Here is a 14,664-nt window from a genome sequence, read left to right as displayed (position 1 = left end):
ACTTAATGGACTGTACCATTGCTATAGTCATCTGTGTGATGTATTGAGGGGAAACATTAGAAACATTTACTATGGTAAGAGATGCTTGAGAAATGTTAATTGGGTTTGCCAGAACCAGTTGTTGTAAATTAATTTCAGTTTATAATGTTCAGTTTATAAACCTATTAAAATTGCCTGCTTGGTTGAGTGAATGTAAATGATCAAAAGAATTTTGATCAGTTTGTGTGTTTACCTCACAGGATGATTCCATAGTTCATCACATGGCTGCAAAAGCCATAGAGAACATCTCCACCACTGTCTCAGGCCCCTCCCACCACCTGGTCACCACAGAGATAGGCTCTGCCCTGTGGTACCTGTTCACTCACTCCACTGTGGAGGCTGTGAGAGTCACCGCCATCTCTGTAAGTTCACATATGTGAAAACACACAGTCATATACTTTATGTGGGACTGTGAACAGGTACTCTGTGGAACCGACAAACACACATAGACAAAAATCATGGTGATTAAAACTATATATATATAACAAATAATTTTGTAGAATTGCATGTTCTCTCTTTTTAAGGCACTAACAGGTTAACATCAGGGTCTAGTGTAACAGGACATTAAAAGGGAATGGGAATACAATCCATGAATGACATTCATTACCTCAGTGTGTGAATGTGTTTGTCTGTCTGTCTTTATGTTGTCAGTCTCTTTCTAGGCTGACCCGGGTGGTCCCAGCGGTCTTCTTGGCAGTGATTGACACCTGTGGCCCTGCGGCTATCTTGGAGGGCGTAGGTGGAGCAGGGGCCAGGGTCCAGCAGCACCTGCTCACAGCTATGACCACTGCCCTACTCACTTCACGGATCCAAACACACCGTGTCGCACAGAACAGGGTATGTGTTTACTGCACACCTGCTTAAGTATGTTATGTAGAATGTCAAAGATAAATACAAAAAGAAACAGCTATGTTGTTTTAATATTTTATTAGTTATTTATATTTTATTGATTTATGTGGTAACATCACTACTATGTAGGGTTTGATTTTTAGAAAAATTTATGAAGAAAAGTCACTAACAGGGGTTTTTACACATAGACTGAGGGATGAAAACACCACAACATGAGGAACAAATGACACTAGCTTCAAATTCTCAAAACCTTTACTTCATGCTTTCTCTGTCTCTCTCTATCTTTGTCAGTCTGTCTCTCCATCGCTCTTTCTTTTGTCCATACAGTTCATGAACTAATGCTGAACTGTGCATAAACTAATTTGTCAGGAATTGCTTATTTCATTTTTCATAAGACAGCCCATCTAGTGTGTATGTGAAGTGCTAATCTTGGTAAGGCAGAGGGGCTAAAATTGATTTGAAGGTTTTTAAGTTGGAGTCTAGCATTGGTAATTGACTCTGAACTGAATTTATTTGCATTGAGCATTTCCAATTTAACACCAGAATACAAACTTAGTACTTCAACTCTGCTCTAATTATACACTGATATGCATTCACCCCCTTCTCTCTCCCCTCTCTCTCTCCCCTGGCACAAAGACAGACAGTCCAAGAGTTTGTTTACACAGAACTCTGTTAGATTGTGTGTGTGTGTGTGTGTGTGTGTGTGTGTGTGTGAGTGAGTGAGAGAGAGAGAGAGAGAGACACAGACAGAGAGAGAGAGAGAGCGAGAGAGTGACTGTGTGTGTGTCTGCACGCGTGCACATACACTAATTTGTAGAGTGTGTCAGTATCTGGGCTAATTGGCTGAATGAACGCGCTGCAGCCTTCTACTTCAGCAAAGCATTATGGGTAGTGGGGAGGGACTTATCAGCTCGGCACACACTACTGGGCTTTGAAATTAATTAACTTGGTGTGTCGCACCATAAACACACATGCACGCACATTCTCTCACACACAGCTGCGCACACAGTCAGAAGTGTATGGTGTTGGTGATAATGATAATGGTAATGAATGTTGGCCAGTTGCAGATTTTTCCAACCAGTTACTGTCTCTGAGTTGATGCTGAGTGAATGGGTGTCTCAAGTAGCTGTAGGCATACACATTTGTTGTGTGTGTCTGTGTGTGTGTGTGCATGTTGTGTGATAATGTGAAGTCTGAGCTGATTAACTTTTAGGCTGTTAGTTGATGCAGTGTCATAATTTATTTTTTTCTGTGCACCTCAGTGAAAATATTAAACTGAATAATTTCTTATTAATTTGAATACATTATATGGATTCATTGCAGCAATGTCTTTTGATAAGAAACTTGAAATCATCGAATTGTGTACAATGTGTAAACATTTTATTTCTCATAATACTTCAAAATCAACCTACTGAAGTGCATGTAAACATTTAGGCTATATTAGGTGGGATAGGATATTATAGGTGTTAAAAGTTTGTTTCAAATAGGTGACTTGGATTTAAATAGCAAAATATAGTATTGTATCTTGGACTGTACATGAACAGCCAGGAAGACTATATTAATTTGTGTGTTTGTGTCTTGTAGGATTTGGTGTTGAAGGTGCTGCGCTGTCTAGAGAGTCCATCCACAGTAACACGAGCCAAAGCATTACTACTACTGCTGCTGCTAACACAGGACAACACACACACACTGCTTTACTGCTGTCAACACAGGTAAATACACAGTCTTTCACACACACAAACACACACACACACACACACAAGGAGACAAGGTCTCTCCCTCAGTACCATGTAATTAAAATATCCTCCTAGCCAGATTATTATACCTACATTTAAATAACTGAGCAGCAACTACAAAGTGGTTTATATTTGGTACATACATTTGATAAATATGGTAAGAAAATGCACCCATTGCTTGCACTATGGCTAATGAATATTCAAAGGTCTTCATAAACAGTGCTTAGATTTAGATGAACTCAATTTCATTTCAAAGCAAACATTAAGGTTTGGCTGTTCTTCAGTAGAAAGTAAAAATCTGTGACTCTACCCAGGATAGAAGCAGTTTTGGATGATAAACCATGTGACAAATCAGACAAGAAGTCAGTTGTTGATCTATCCTATTTACTATGGAAGAGGCTGCAAGTTTAAACAAATTTTTTTTGATTAAAGAGAGGTTCTTTTTTTAACTGCACAGCAACACGGATTTGTCCATGTAACTGTTATTTTACTACATAGCATACCCCTGCACCCTCCTACTAACTGCCTCTACTGAGGTTTGGACCAGTGAAGCTTACTCATAACTCCTCTCAGTCTGTCAGACCACTGGCTAATTAGTTTCTCTGGAATATAGTTACCCATGTTCACACACAGACTGAACTGTCAGAGAACAAACAAATAGCATTTGTGAATTCCATTTCAGGGTGGGATTCCCTTTTAATTATTTAGCTGTAGCTTTCAGACTGTGTTCTTTTACCCAGCTACACTATAGCTGAAACTAAACTCCCTCTTCAGTATACAATGTGGTTGGCTAAATCCAAAATTGTGCTCCATGTTTTTGCTTTTGTTATATTATTCATTTGAAAGAAATTGACATTTGTATTAACTACCATATCAGTTACTTTACATCAGTGGTTCCCACACTAGGAGGTGGGCTTAGAGCCACTGCAGGGTGGGTGTGGATGACCGGGTATGACCAGTCAAACTAAGTTGAATGATTGGGTAATTAGATTGATAAAATTTGGAGTGGGGGGCAAGAACTTTTTTCAGTTCCTGAAGGGGGACATGATACAAAAAGAAAAAAGTACCATTGCCTTAACATTGTTAATTTGTTCCAACCAGGCAGTCGTGTTGTTCCAAGAGTCATCCAAGGTGATGTGCGTGTTTTATTGATTGTTGGGGAGGGAAGATGACTCACTCTTGTTAGTTTAAGAACTTTTCATTTTGACTATGTGGTGTGCTGTAGCCCACTCCAAGACTATGTCCACAGTAATTTACTAAATCTGTTTCACACTTTTTACTTGTGAAAGTGATTGGTGTCCACACTCCCATTTTTTGGTTGCTCCTCACTATACAGCAGATCATGTTTGAGCATGTTTACATGATGATTTTTCTTTCATTTTCCGTGTGGAAAAACAGCTGCTTAGTGTGGACAAGGAGTAAAAGTGTGTGCATAATAAAATGAGTTAAAGATTTCTTAGATCATTAGGACGTGATTCATGTTCCACATTCTGTTATAAGCACTCAGAGATTGCTTTTCAACACAGGTTTTTGGTGCAGACTGCTTTTAGAAGGGAGATTTCCTCCATAAAATGCTGCCTGGGGTTGTTGGCAAGGCAGTCGTACTCTGCGTAACCTTTGCGTTAACTAGCACAGCAGCCGTGGGAATAATAATATAAATGTATGCACCCTGGACATTCAGTTTGAGCTGCTGCATGCTCTAACTTTACTGGAACTTCAAATGGTTCATTAGCTGGTTGTCCTATGTTTCACCCCTCACTAACTTCCAATGCAGCTGTGAATGTGCATAGCTCACATGATCAGATGCATATGCATGATATATATACAGTATATATACACAGCCAGTTCCCTTGGTAATTTATGACCAGTTGGTATTTCAGTTTGAAAAAGATGCCCTAGATTACCGACATATGGATCCTTATAACTGTCTCTCTCCTTGTTGTCTCTTTTCTCAGTAGTTCTCTCTTTTTCATGTTTTCTTTTTTTTCTTCAAAATTTCAAAAACAATTTCTCAGCTATCACTTTCTTTTCATTTTTCATTCTATTCATTCTCATTTTACGTGTGAACTGTTTACCTTTTCTATAAAAGAGTATGTTTATGTTTAGTTAGAGTTAGGCTTGTCGACACAACCCATTATTTACATTTATTTATAGTTATTTTTGCTCACCAAAAATGAAATACCAATCTGAATATACCATTTTATTAACTCTGATGGACAGCCCTACACTCGTTTAAATTATAAGCTGTGTCCCAATTCCATTATACATATTGCCCTAATTAGGTGCTGAGTATGTCACAAGTTCATACTTAAAATCTGACAAACTTAAGTATCCTTGAACATGTCATTACGCATTATAAATTCATTTGCATTTTGAGTATAGCATTGATGAACACTTGTGTCCCACAATGCAATGTACAAAGGAAATAAAGGAGCTTCTCTCGGCTGGAAATAATTAAAACTAATTGGCTGTGGACAGATCCAGGAATATCCTTGTAAACAAAAATGAAATAACTTTGGAGAAAGCATTTTATTTCAGAATTCCAAAGGTGCAGTTTGTCAGCACATGTCTACATTACTTTCTAAAGGATGTATAATAGTAGTATTAATAGACACTGTATACAAATCATAGTATGTCTATGTCCTACAGAACTGTGACACAGACACAGTCTGCAGCATGATTACCTTATTTAGGATCTCTTTCTTTTTTTTTCAAAGGACCATTCTCTCTGACATTTACAACCCTGTGTCAGAGCATCATATGCTTGATCTCTTGTTATAATGGCTTTGCCCTTTTATATTTAGATATGATAATGACTAAACGCCTGGAAGTCTGAGCACAACTTGCTTTTACACGACTTCAAAACTGAATTAAGGTGTTTTTATTACTCACTTTCTTTTCAGCTATTTTTCTCTGCCTGTCTGTCTCTCGCACCCTCGCACCACTCACACATACACACTTTCCATCTCTCTCCTCTTACTTGCTCTGCCTCTCTTCACTGTGTTAGAGCTGTCAGAGTTGACCTGCCTGTCTCTCTCCCACCGAGCACTCTGCATGATTCAACCACACACACAGACGTGCGTCTTTCCCTCAGTCCTGCTCTCACCCAGGCACGTTGTGTTTAATTAGCTCCTCAGTGGCGTGAAAATGTGTGTGTTTGTGTGTGAGTGTGTGTGTTTTTGTCTGCATGAGATAAACTTGTGCAGGCCTCACTGAGGAAGTGTCAAGATTGCCATTGGGAGTAGAGTGTGATGGCTTTCAACAGAGGCAGTCACACACACACACACGCACACACACACAGAGCAGGCCACTTGTAGGTCAGTTGTGTGTGAGTACTTTGTGAGTCTCCCACAGTGACTGACAGAGAGGTGGCAAGTTTGTCTCTCTTTATTTAGCAATTGGGAAAAAATGGCTGCAAGACTAACAGAGGAACACACAAGCAGAAGTCTAACAAGGAGACAAACAAGCAGACAGACAGGAAGCAGGCACGGAGCTGGTTAGAGATACAGACAGGCAAATAACTACCCTGACAAACATGCATGTACAGTAGATGGAAAGATATACTAATAAGCATTTTGCATGAGAAAATAAAGTTTGCATTATATTTCCAGCTAGTGAGGTCATCATAATGTTGACTGCAGTGTTGGTGAACCAGTTCTAAGCTAACCTTATCACCCTGACACCAAAATTCAAACATGTTACACACTGTTACATCTGCATTAGGCAACCTTTGAAAAGTACACGTAAATAATACACCCCAGTCCTGTTTGCTTCTTCCCTCCCAAAACCACTCCCTCAAAATAAGGTTTATGGCATATATAAGGCAACATAATACATTCCAAACATGTTAGTTTCAACAAATATCTGCAAACCAACTGTAGTTTTAACTAAGACAGTCACCCATAAAACTACAAAACATCTTTTTTTTTTAGGTTCAACCCACAGTCTACAGGAGAACTGCGGAATTAGCATGTTACAAGTATCTTAATCCCAACTAGTTCAATCTAGTTATTAGTATTGTATTTTAATGATATAATTTCTTATATCACACAGAGTTTAACCATTGCAGTTGGTATACTTCAGCTACCCAACACCGTTTGCCCTTCTGACCCAAGTTTGGCTCCTGATACATATGCCTTCTGCCAAGTGTACAGTTTAAATCAGTCCTACTGTTTAGTTTGCTGCATACGAGCTCCTTGCTTTGAAATTTGAGAGTTAATTAATTGTTGTGCATTCATTGTCTTTGTCTGTTTTTTGCACTAAACCTAATAACAGAAAAATCAAGCAGCTGCTCTTAGAGCTCTCCTGAAGTGCACTGGACCCCTTATATACTAACAGTAGCTGTGTTGCATTCCATATAACTGTATAGATGCTGATATCTTCTGCAGCATTATGAGGAAAAATACTGAATTAGTAATCCCCCACTGCCCCTCCTCCATTGCCACTCTAAAGCTTAGAATCAATGTTTGTTAACTAATATGACCTCTCTAAATCTCTGCATGTATCTGCATTCATGCTGTTTGTGCTTGTGTGTGCGCTTATTCACAGATGTGTGGGTGTGTTTGTGTGTCAGTAATGAATATCAGTTAGCAGTGGTAACCTTTCCGCTCTGCTCTGAATTTGTGAATAGAATATTATTGATCACTGTTCAATACAAGCAAGTCTGATGAGAATAAAAATGTTCTCAAACTCTGGGTCTGTCTGTCTGTATCTCTCCCGGCCAATCTCCCTGTCTTTATACATCCGATAAAAACTTTATTTATACCACTGACATGAATCATATTGTTAGTTTCAGCTCACGATGAAGTGGAGCAGTAGATTACATGAAGTATGCTACACACATTTTGTGACATGCAATGCCCGTGTGTCTCTTTCTGTCTAGACTTGTGATGTACATGGAGAGAGACCTACGCAAAGCCACTCCCCTAAGAGAGAACCCCAGCCAAACAGGATACCTGTCTCAGTGTCTGGATTTACTGATTGTACATCTGAGTAGCACTGCACCACTGATACTGGGTACACACACACACACACTGCATGAGTGTGTTTGCTTTGTGTGTATTTTGCCAACATGTATATATGAATTTGCAAATCAGTTTAGTGGCTTAACGTTCAGGTTTTTTTTGTAATACAGTAAGTAACCCCATTAGATCTACTCTCATCCCTTCTCATTTCTGCCTGTATCCTCTTGTCTTGTCTCCTCTCCCTCCTCTAGAGGATGTCTTATGTGCATTGCGAGGTGTGATCGGGAGGAGACACCCATCTACAGTTCAGAGCAGACAGCTTAAACACACTTTGCCTACAATGTCTGTTGTGCTGGAACTTCTTTCCTCACAGGTAGCTCAGGTTTTCTTTGTTGTTCAAGTGTTATGCATTGCATGCAGGGTTACCCACATAGATTTTCTCATGAATTACCAGTACCCATCCACCTTGCTCAGTACTATAGTGGCCAGGTTCTGTGACCCTGTATCATTTGGGTTTGTGTATAAAAATCCTGCAAGAAAAATAATGTTATAAATATTCCTGCTCTTCACCCTGCCTTTTCTCTTTGTTGTCCCATCATGTTCCATGTTTGTCTATCTGACTCTCTGTCTTCTCACAGGTCTTTAGATCTCAAATAGTAACTGAAGAGTTTCTAGCTCAAATTGGATTGCTGCTGGTAAGTGTTTAGTCATGTTTAGAAAAGAACTCTTTATCTGTCTCTTCAGCAGAGTACTTGTTTTGAAGGCAAAACATAATGCTGTTAAAACTAGGATGCATTGACATTCGGAATTTCAATTCATTTGAGTTTAAGTATATTGTGATAGTTTAGACCATTAAGAGGACTAGGATAACAAAAAAGTAGAATTGTCTTAAGAAAAATTAAAACAATCATCATTACAGTGCATTAAAACTATGCTGACCATTGAAGTATTCAGTTGATAAGCATTGTCTTTCTCACAGAACTATATCACCTCTATAGAGTCCAATGAAACAAATCTGACCAGTGCTTTGGGTGAGTTACATTTACTAAAATGTTTACACATGTTTAATAATAATCTACCAGACAGCCAGAAGTATACAGAGACAGGTAGAACACTGAATTTCAAAGGTAAGGTGCAGAGTAAAGGGTCAGCCACAGTGCACTGCATCAGGAGATGCTTGAGGGTGTTTCAGTGCCTTGCTCAAAGGCAATAATATCAAGTGCACTTCAGCTGCTAACTTACAAATGGAATACACCCAGCCGTCAGTGCAGGGAGTTCAGTTACTGGTCAGCCTGTAGGTCATCCTCCACTTTTACTGAGGAGATGATTCGAAACAGTTGAATGATATCTGATTCCCTGTTAGGTGCAGCTGTATGTGAGGAGTTGATTAGGACATCTCTGTCCATTGTGGAAGTCCTCAGTCAGCACCATGCTCTCACCACTCCACATCATAGTGCTGTAAGTATGTATACATGCAAATATGTAAATGACTGACTGACTCACTGTCTGTCTGCCTGATACAGCTGCCTGATGTTTGTGTGTGTCTGTGTGTTTTAGTGTTTGGCTGGCTACCTGTCTGCCTATCTCACTGACTGTCTGTCTGTTGAGAGTTTAGTAAAAAAATATAGGGCAGGTATCTTGTGATATTCAACAAATGTCAGTACATTACCTCTGATGGCACTTTGGAGACGACCTGTCATCATCGTGCTATTATGTTACACTTTAGACTGTCAGATATCTCTCACATTTTTTACTGTTTACTCATTTAGGAAAACATAAGTGATACATACATTGCTTTGCGTGATTGAAAGCTTGCAGAGTGGGAACTATAGGTGTATGTTAAAGTGTCTCCATGAATATGTCCAGTTTTATACGTTTCATACAGTGGTTATATATTCAGTATCTTCCAGTCTACTAAACCTGTCTATTAGTGGTCAGAGGGTCAATGTATGTGCTAGTAGACAAGACACTAATCAAGTATTGAACCAACAGGGCCTCATCAGCTCTGTGTGTGTGTGTGTGTGTGTGTGTCCATATGTGTATGTGCATAGGGTTGGACGATGAGATTGCATTTAATGACTATTGACGTATGGAAGTTGAGAGCGGGAGGAAGCAGACGGGATAGAGGGAGAGAAAAGAAAAGAGATGAGGAGTAGAGGAACGGAGCAAAGACGAGGCTTTCTGCAACTGATAGTCAATAACACAGGAAGACACTTTAATTACCTCCAGCCAGCTCAGATTAACTTTTATTGCCCGTCAGACAAGGACACAGTCATGTTTGAGTTAGTTTACGTCTCTGAATCCTTGTCACAAAGTAAAGTTTGCAGTAAGTTCTGCTTCCACAAGACCTCTTTTCTGTATGCAAATCACCTTCACACAATCACAAATGTTACATTTGTTTTTTAATCATCCACATGTCAGCTATGTAACCATTGCCTGTTTAGACCAAACAGAAATTGGGAGGAATTCACTAAGTACCCCGGCTGATTTAATGTGTCATTGAACTGTGATGTGGAAAAACACTTTGTAGGCCACACAGACCTTTAAAAATCTGAACTAACAGCTGTAAACAAATACAATTTGACTCAAGTCACTGAGCATAATGCTATTGCACTAAATGTGCATTCAGCCATAAGTATTGTTAGGTTTGTTCATTACTTTTTGGGTTATGAATTCAGAGAAAAAGGCTAAGTGTTATTTGAAATAAAAACAACAACACAGGAATGAAACCGTTTTCTAAAATTGCTACATTGTTTTGATACAGTACATAGTGTACAACACCACACACACTGAGAAGCAATTAATTTGTTACGTGAAAATCCAAATGGTGGTATGGAATTGAGTCAATAAAGTTCTCGCTTTAGCATATAAAATTAGCATCCTCCTTTCAGCTGGGTCTGCTGCAGTGACAACCATTCAGTCTTCCAGTAAGAACAAGATATACTGAGCATGTCTGTATCTAGGAGCTGCATACTAACAATAGCCTGTTTGTTGTTGAATTAATGATATACAGTAGCTTCAGCACAGCAGGTATATTGGAAAAAAAGTAGTTTGTGTGCTGCCTAATCAACAGTGTACACACAATGTTTGTTAGTTTGTTTACCAGAAGAAACAGAAGTAGAATTTCAGAATACCAGCTACTCTCTGTGATTCGCAAACAGTAAAAAAGTTCAAATAGAAAGCATATACAACATAATACGACTTTATATATGTTACTATTTTTGTACTGGCTGCAAAACAAAGTGAAGGAAATTCATCTTTAGTTACAATGGTGGTGATAGGAAACTGTTCTTTTTGCACAACTTATACAATAGGTAGAGGGGTAACTAGGTAAGAATTAGAAAATGGAGACAAGCAAGGATTTCAGAGAGTGAGGGGACATGTCACCCATAGTTCACAGTTCAGAGAAATTGCACCAAGCCTTTCTCTCCGCACACACACTCTATCCAGTCTTTTGATGGTTGTGATATTAATACACACACCATTAAGTGGTGGACAACATCCTTTGTAGTTCTTTTTCTCTGGCTCTCAGTGTAATGACCTCACACACTCTCTCTCAGCATTAGTGTTGTTTCTATGGTAATATTAGTAATCATGCAAATTCATGCAATACAGATTCATGCCTAAATAAGGGCTCTGACAGTTGTGAAAGTACATTTGTATCTGTGTGTATGTGTGTGTGTGTTTGATCAAAGAGATCATTCAACAGTGCATTTCCATAGTAATTTGATCCTCTGTGACAGTGGTCTGTGTAGTTGATGCCCACTGAATTAATATAGTACAGTGTCTTCTATTCAGTTTAATGTAAAAATATATCCTGTTTTCAGATTGCTGTATATTAAGTAGTTTTTCAGATGAAAGGCTGAAATTGCTATTATTGATTTTTTTTTCTCTCAAAGGAAAGAGGTTGGACCAAATTGAACCATTGATAATATTTAGACTGTTTATGTTGAGTAGTAACATTGAATATGATCTTTACATATGAAAGCCTTTAGTACACTGGTAGTAGTAGTAGTTTTGTCAGTACATTTCCTACAAAAAAAATTGATACTGCTACAGAATTTCAGCATGTTTGATCTGAGTTGTTTTATGTTCATGACACTGAGGCATTCTCTGCCAATGAACTTTCTGTATACTGTGACTCCAGATTGTAATTAAAAGGTGTTTTTTTTTTTGGTCTGTTTATGTCTCTTGAAGGTTGTGGATGACATCCTGCCCCCCTTGACAACACTGGCCTTCAGCAAAAATGGTAAATAACATGATGGGCTATTTTTGAGACAGGGCGGAAATGGACGCAAATGTCAGAATGAGGGAGGAAGAGGAAGAAAAAATAAAAGGAAATTGCAAATGGGAAAGAGTACAAGAACAGAGTCCAGTCAGGGACCTTCGTTGCCTGTCATTCTGTCATTACCTGCTCTTCTGTCTTCCCCTTGTTTCCTGCCTGTTATTTATCGGATGGATGGATGGATGGATGGATGGATGGATGGATGGATGGCAATAGATAGATAGATCCATCCATCCTAACCATTACGATGACATAATTACAGATACATGTAGATTGTAAAACGTATGTGTAGAATATGGTCACAAGAGGACGTTCAACAACTTCAGGTATCATTAAATAGGCAGGACCTGAGCCACACAATCTCGTCTCCACCACAGAGAACATCTTGTTCTGTCAGTTTTGAGCTCCAGTGACATCCTAAAGTTGAATTTTACATTCTGTCTGTCATTAGTCTAGGTCAACCATTTCTAAGTAGAGTAATGGTCATGTGATGTTATGCAATTGATGTCACATGCATATTATGGTCTTCTTGGTTACAAAAATGCATTTAAGAAACATTCTCTCAGCCAATATCTGTTGGGTCAAAACTACTATTGAATACATATACAGTATTTTAAACACTGCTATATTATGCTCTCTTTTTCTCTTTCTGTGTTCTAGTGGAGTGGTCTGTGTTTGTTTTGAGGGTGCTGTCCGAACTCAGTCTTGTCTTGCTGGTCCAGGAGAGTGATCAAACTGAGGACGATGAGGGGACAGAGGAAAAGAAAGAGAGAAGAGATGAAAGAGGAAGGGCAGTAGAAGGAATAGATGATGGAAGCTCCTGTAGTGAAATCTTAGCTCTCATTACAAAATCTCTGCTTCCAAGGTTTGTCTGACTCTTTCTAAGTATCAGCCTGTCAGTGTCTCTGGTTTCCTTTTTTGTTTTTTGCTTCTGTAGGAACCGAAAAGTGTTATAGTCGTGTCATATATTAATATGTGAAGCATTTTAACATCAACACAACATGATGAGAGGACGAGTTGTGAAACCAATTGTTTTAATGAGACCATCCTTAATATGAGCCCTACCCTCTGTTTTGTATCAGTTTTGTTTCTTGACAGTGAAGACAATGTTCTGTGTAGTCTAACCTAGTCCTTGGCCATCTTTGTAAATACCAGCTATATACAGATATAATTTTCAAGCTAAAACAGATGGAGTAATAATGTTAAAAGGTTTGAATTATACCTCAGCAGCTCAGTGAGAGATGATAGAGATATCCAACTATCAGAATTTGTTTTTTATCAGAAACTTATTTTGGGGGGTTTCCTTACCAGGTGACAGTATTGTAATGGACTAGTAATCTGGTAATGATTAACTGATACGTCTAACGCTTTAAAATGAAATATATGGAGTATTTTGTGTTTTGCATCCTGCTTACCGCGTGTTCGCCTTCATTAGCGCCCCCCTTTGCTGCTCAGATTTTCTCTTCTGCTCCTCTTCCCACATTTCCTCCTCTCTCCTTCTCTTCATATAACTCTAGTTCTCCCCTCCCCCCTCCCCTCTACCCCTCTCTCCAGAGCTGTTCCAGTTTACCCTCTGTTACTAATGATCAGAACAGTACATTAATTATTAATTACTACGAAAGCCAAATGTTGTACTCATGCATGTTTATGTCTAGGTATGAGTCTCTTCTTCGGGCAGCAGAGCCTATCCCGCTCTACGCACTCAAACTCCTGGTATCGATGACTGAACACAGCACGCAGATCTGCAGGTAGTGTACACACAGGCACTCAGTCACGCAATTCAGTCACACAGAAGACTTAAAAAACCCTTTAGGCATCTCAATTCCAAATCTTGTTGTACCTTACAGTACAATCTCAGCTCCATAAATCACTCAACTCAATAAAATACACTGAAGAGTACAAAACATTGAGTTTATTAGATATCCATTGAAGTAGTCCATCAGCACAAAATTCCAAACCAACTTGCTTTATAGATACTGTTGACTTTACTATTATTCTGTTTCTCTATCTAAGACCAAGCTTTAGTAGTATTGAAGTGTTTTGGAGTCTGAACAGGCACACACACCCACAAATATACACAGGCACATTTTAAGTGCAATGTGTTAATGCCAAGGCCAGTCAGTCCCAGTTCAGCACTGTGAACTGTTTTTTATTTACAACCTTGCACACACACCTACCTACACACACACATGCATAAATGCACAAACATACACCCACACACTTAATATAAGCAGTGATTTTTACCCACTATAGCAGATACAGAGACACACAAATAATTATTTATTTATTGATGTGGCTAATGCACATTCAGAGCTAATGGTAACATCAGCACAGCTGCACCACTGCTGGTAATCTACATTCAACAAGACCTTTCTCACCCCTTAAAGTCAGTGTTTTCTACACTAGTAATCAGTTTAGTGGCAGGCATAAGGTGCTGTATCAGCTAAGATGTGTAAAGACTTGACATATTGTGCTGATATGTCTTGGCACACTAGCTACTCCTGAAGAGCTTTGTTAAAAAGTGTACTGCACACTCTTCAAATATATACGACACTAAGACAAAATTATTGGTAGCGTTAAAGTAAAATTCACGACTGCATAATGTTGAAGTAATTCTCTATTCAGGAATTTAAAAACATGTCTTGAGGAGGCAGTCATCTGACACCAAAATAAAAAGAGGTAATGATGTGTTTCCAGGTTTGGTTGCACAGAGAATCTGCTGATCCCAAGGCTAACCATGAGATGACTCACCTGTGTGTGTGTGTGTGTGTGTGTGTGTGTGTGTGTGTGT

The 14,664-nt window shown here is 38.9% G+C and overlaps 1 protein-coding gene across 5 annotated transcripts in view; it reads left to right on the top strand.

The window, feature by feature from the left end:
• ulk4 (unc-51 like kinase 4) overlaps window positions 1-14,664 on the top strand; it is a 73,936-nt gene that overhangs the window by 30,467 nt on the left and 28,805 nt on the right. For 3 of the 5 annotated variants that reach the window (XM_027287341.1, XM_019256792.2, XM_027287342.1), the window contains 12 exons: window positions 240-401; window positions 691-876; window positions 2,473-2,600; window positions 3,726-3,755; window positions 7,507-7,640; window positions 7,840-7,961; window positions 8,227-8,283; window positions 8,568-8,619; window positions 8,952-9,046; window positions 11,786-11,837; window positions 12,534-12,738; window positions 13,529-13,621. In XM_027287341.1, the coding sequence (XP_027143142.1) occupies window positions 240-401; window positions 691-876; window positions 2,473-2,600; window positions 3,726-3,755; window positions 7,507-7,640; window positions 7,840-7,961; window positions 8,227-8,283; window positions 8,568-8,619; window positions 8,952-9,046; window positions 11,786-11,837; window positions 12,534-12,738; window positions 13,529-13,621 (1,316 nt within the window). The remainder of the gene's footprint in view (window positions 1-239; window positions 402-690; window positions 877-2,472; window positions 2,601-3,725; window positions 3,756-7,506; window positions 7,641-7,839; window positions 7,962-8,226; window positions 8,284-8,567; window positions 8,620-8,951; window positions 9,047-11,785; window positions 11,838-12,533; window positions 12,739-13,528; window positions 13,622-14,664) is intronic. The other 2 variants (XM_027287340.1, XM_019256793.2) reach the window with 2 other exon arrangements.

Source organism: Larimichthys crocea, chromosome XIII, assembly GCF_000972845.2.
Source record: "Larimichthys crocea isolate SSNF chromosome XIII, L_crocea_2.0, whole genome shotgun sequence".
NCBI lineage: Eukaryota > Metazoa > Chordata > Actinopteri > Sciaenidae > Larimichthys > Larimichthys crocea.
Note: the sequence above shows the minus strand (reverse complement) of the source record. Positions and strands in the feature narration are given on the sequence as shown.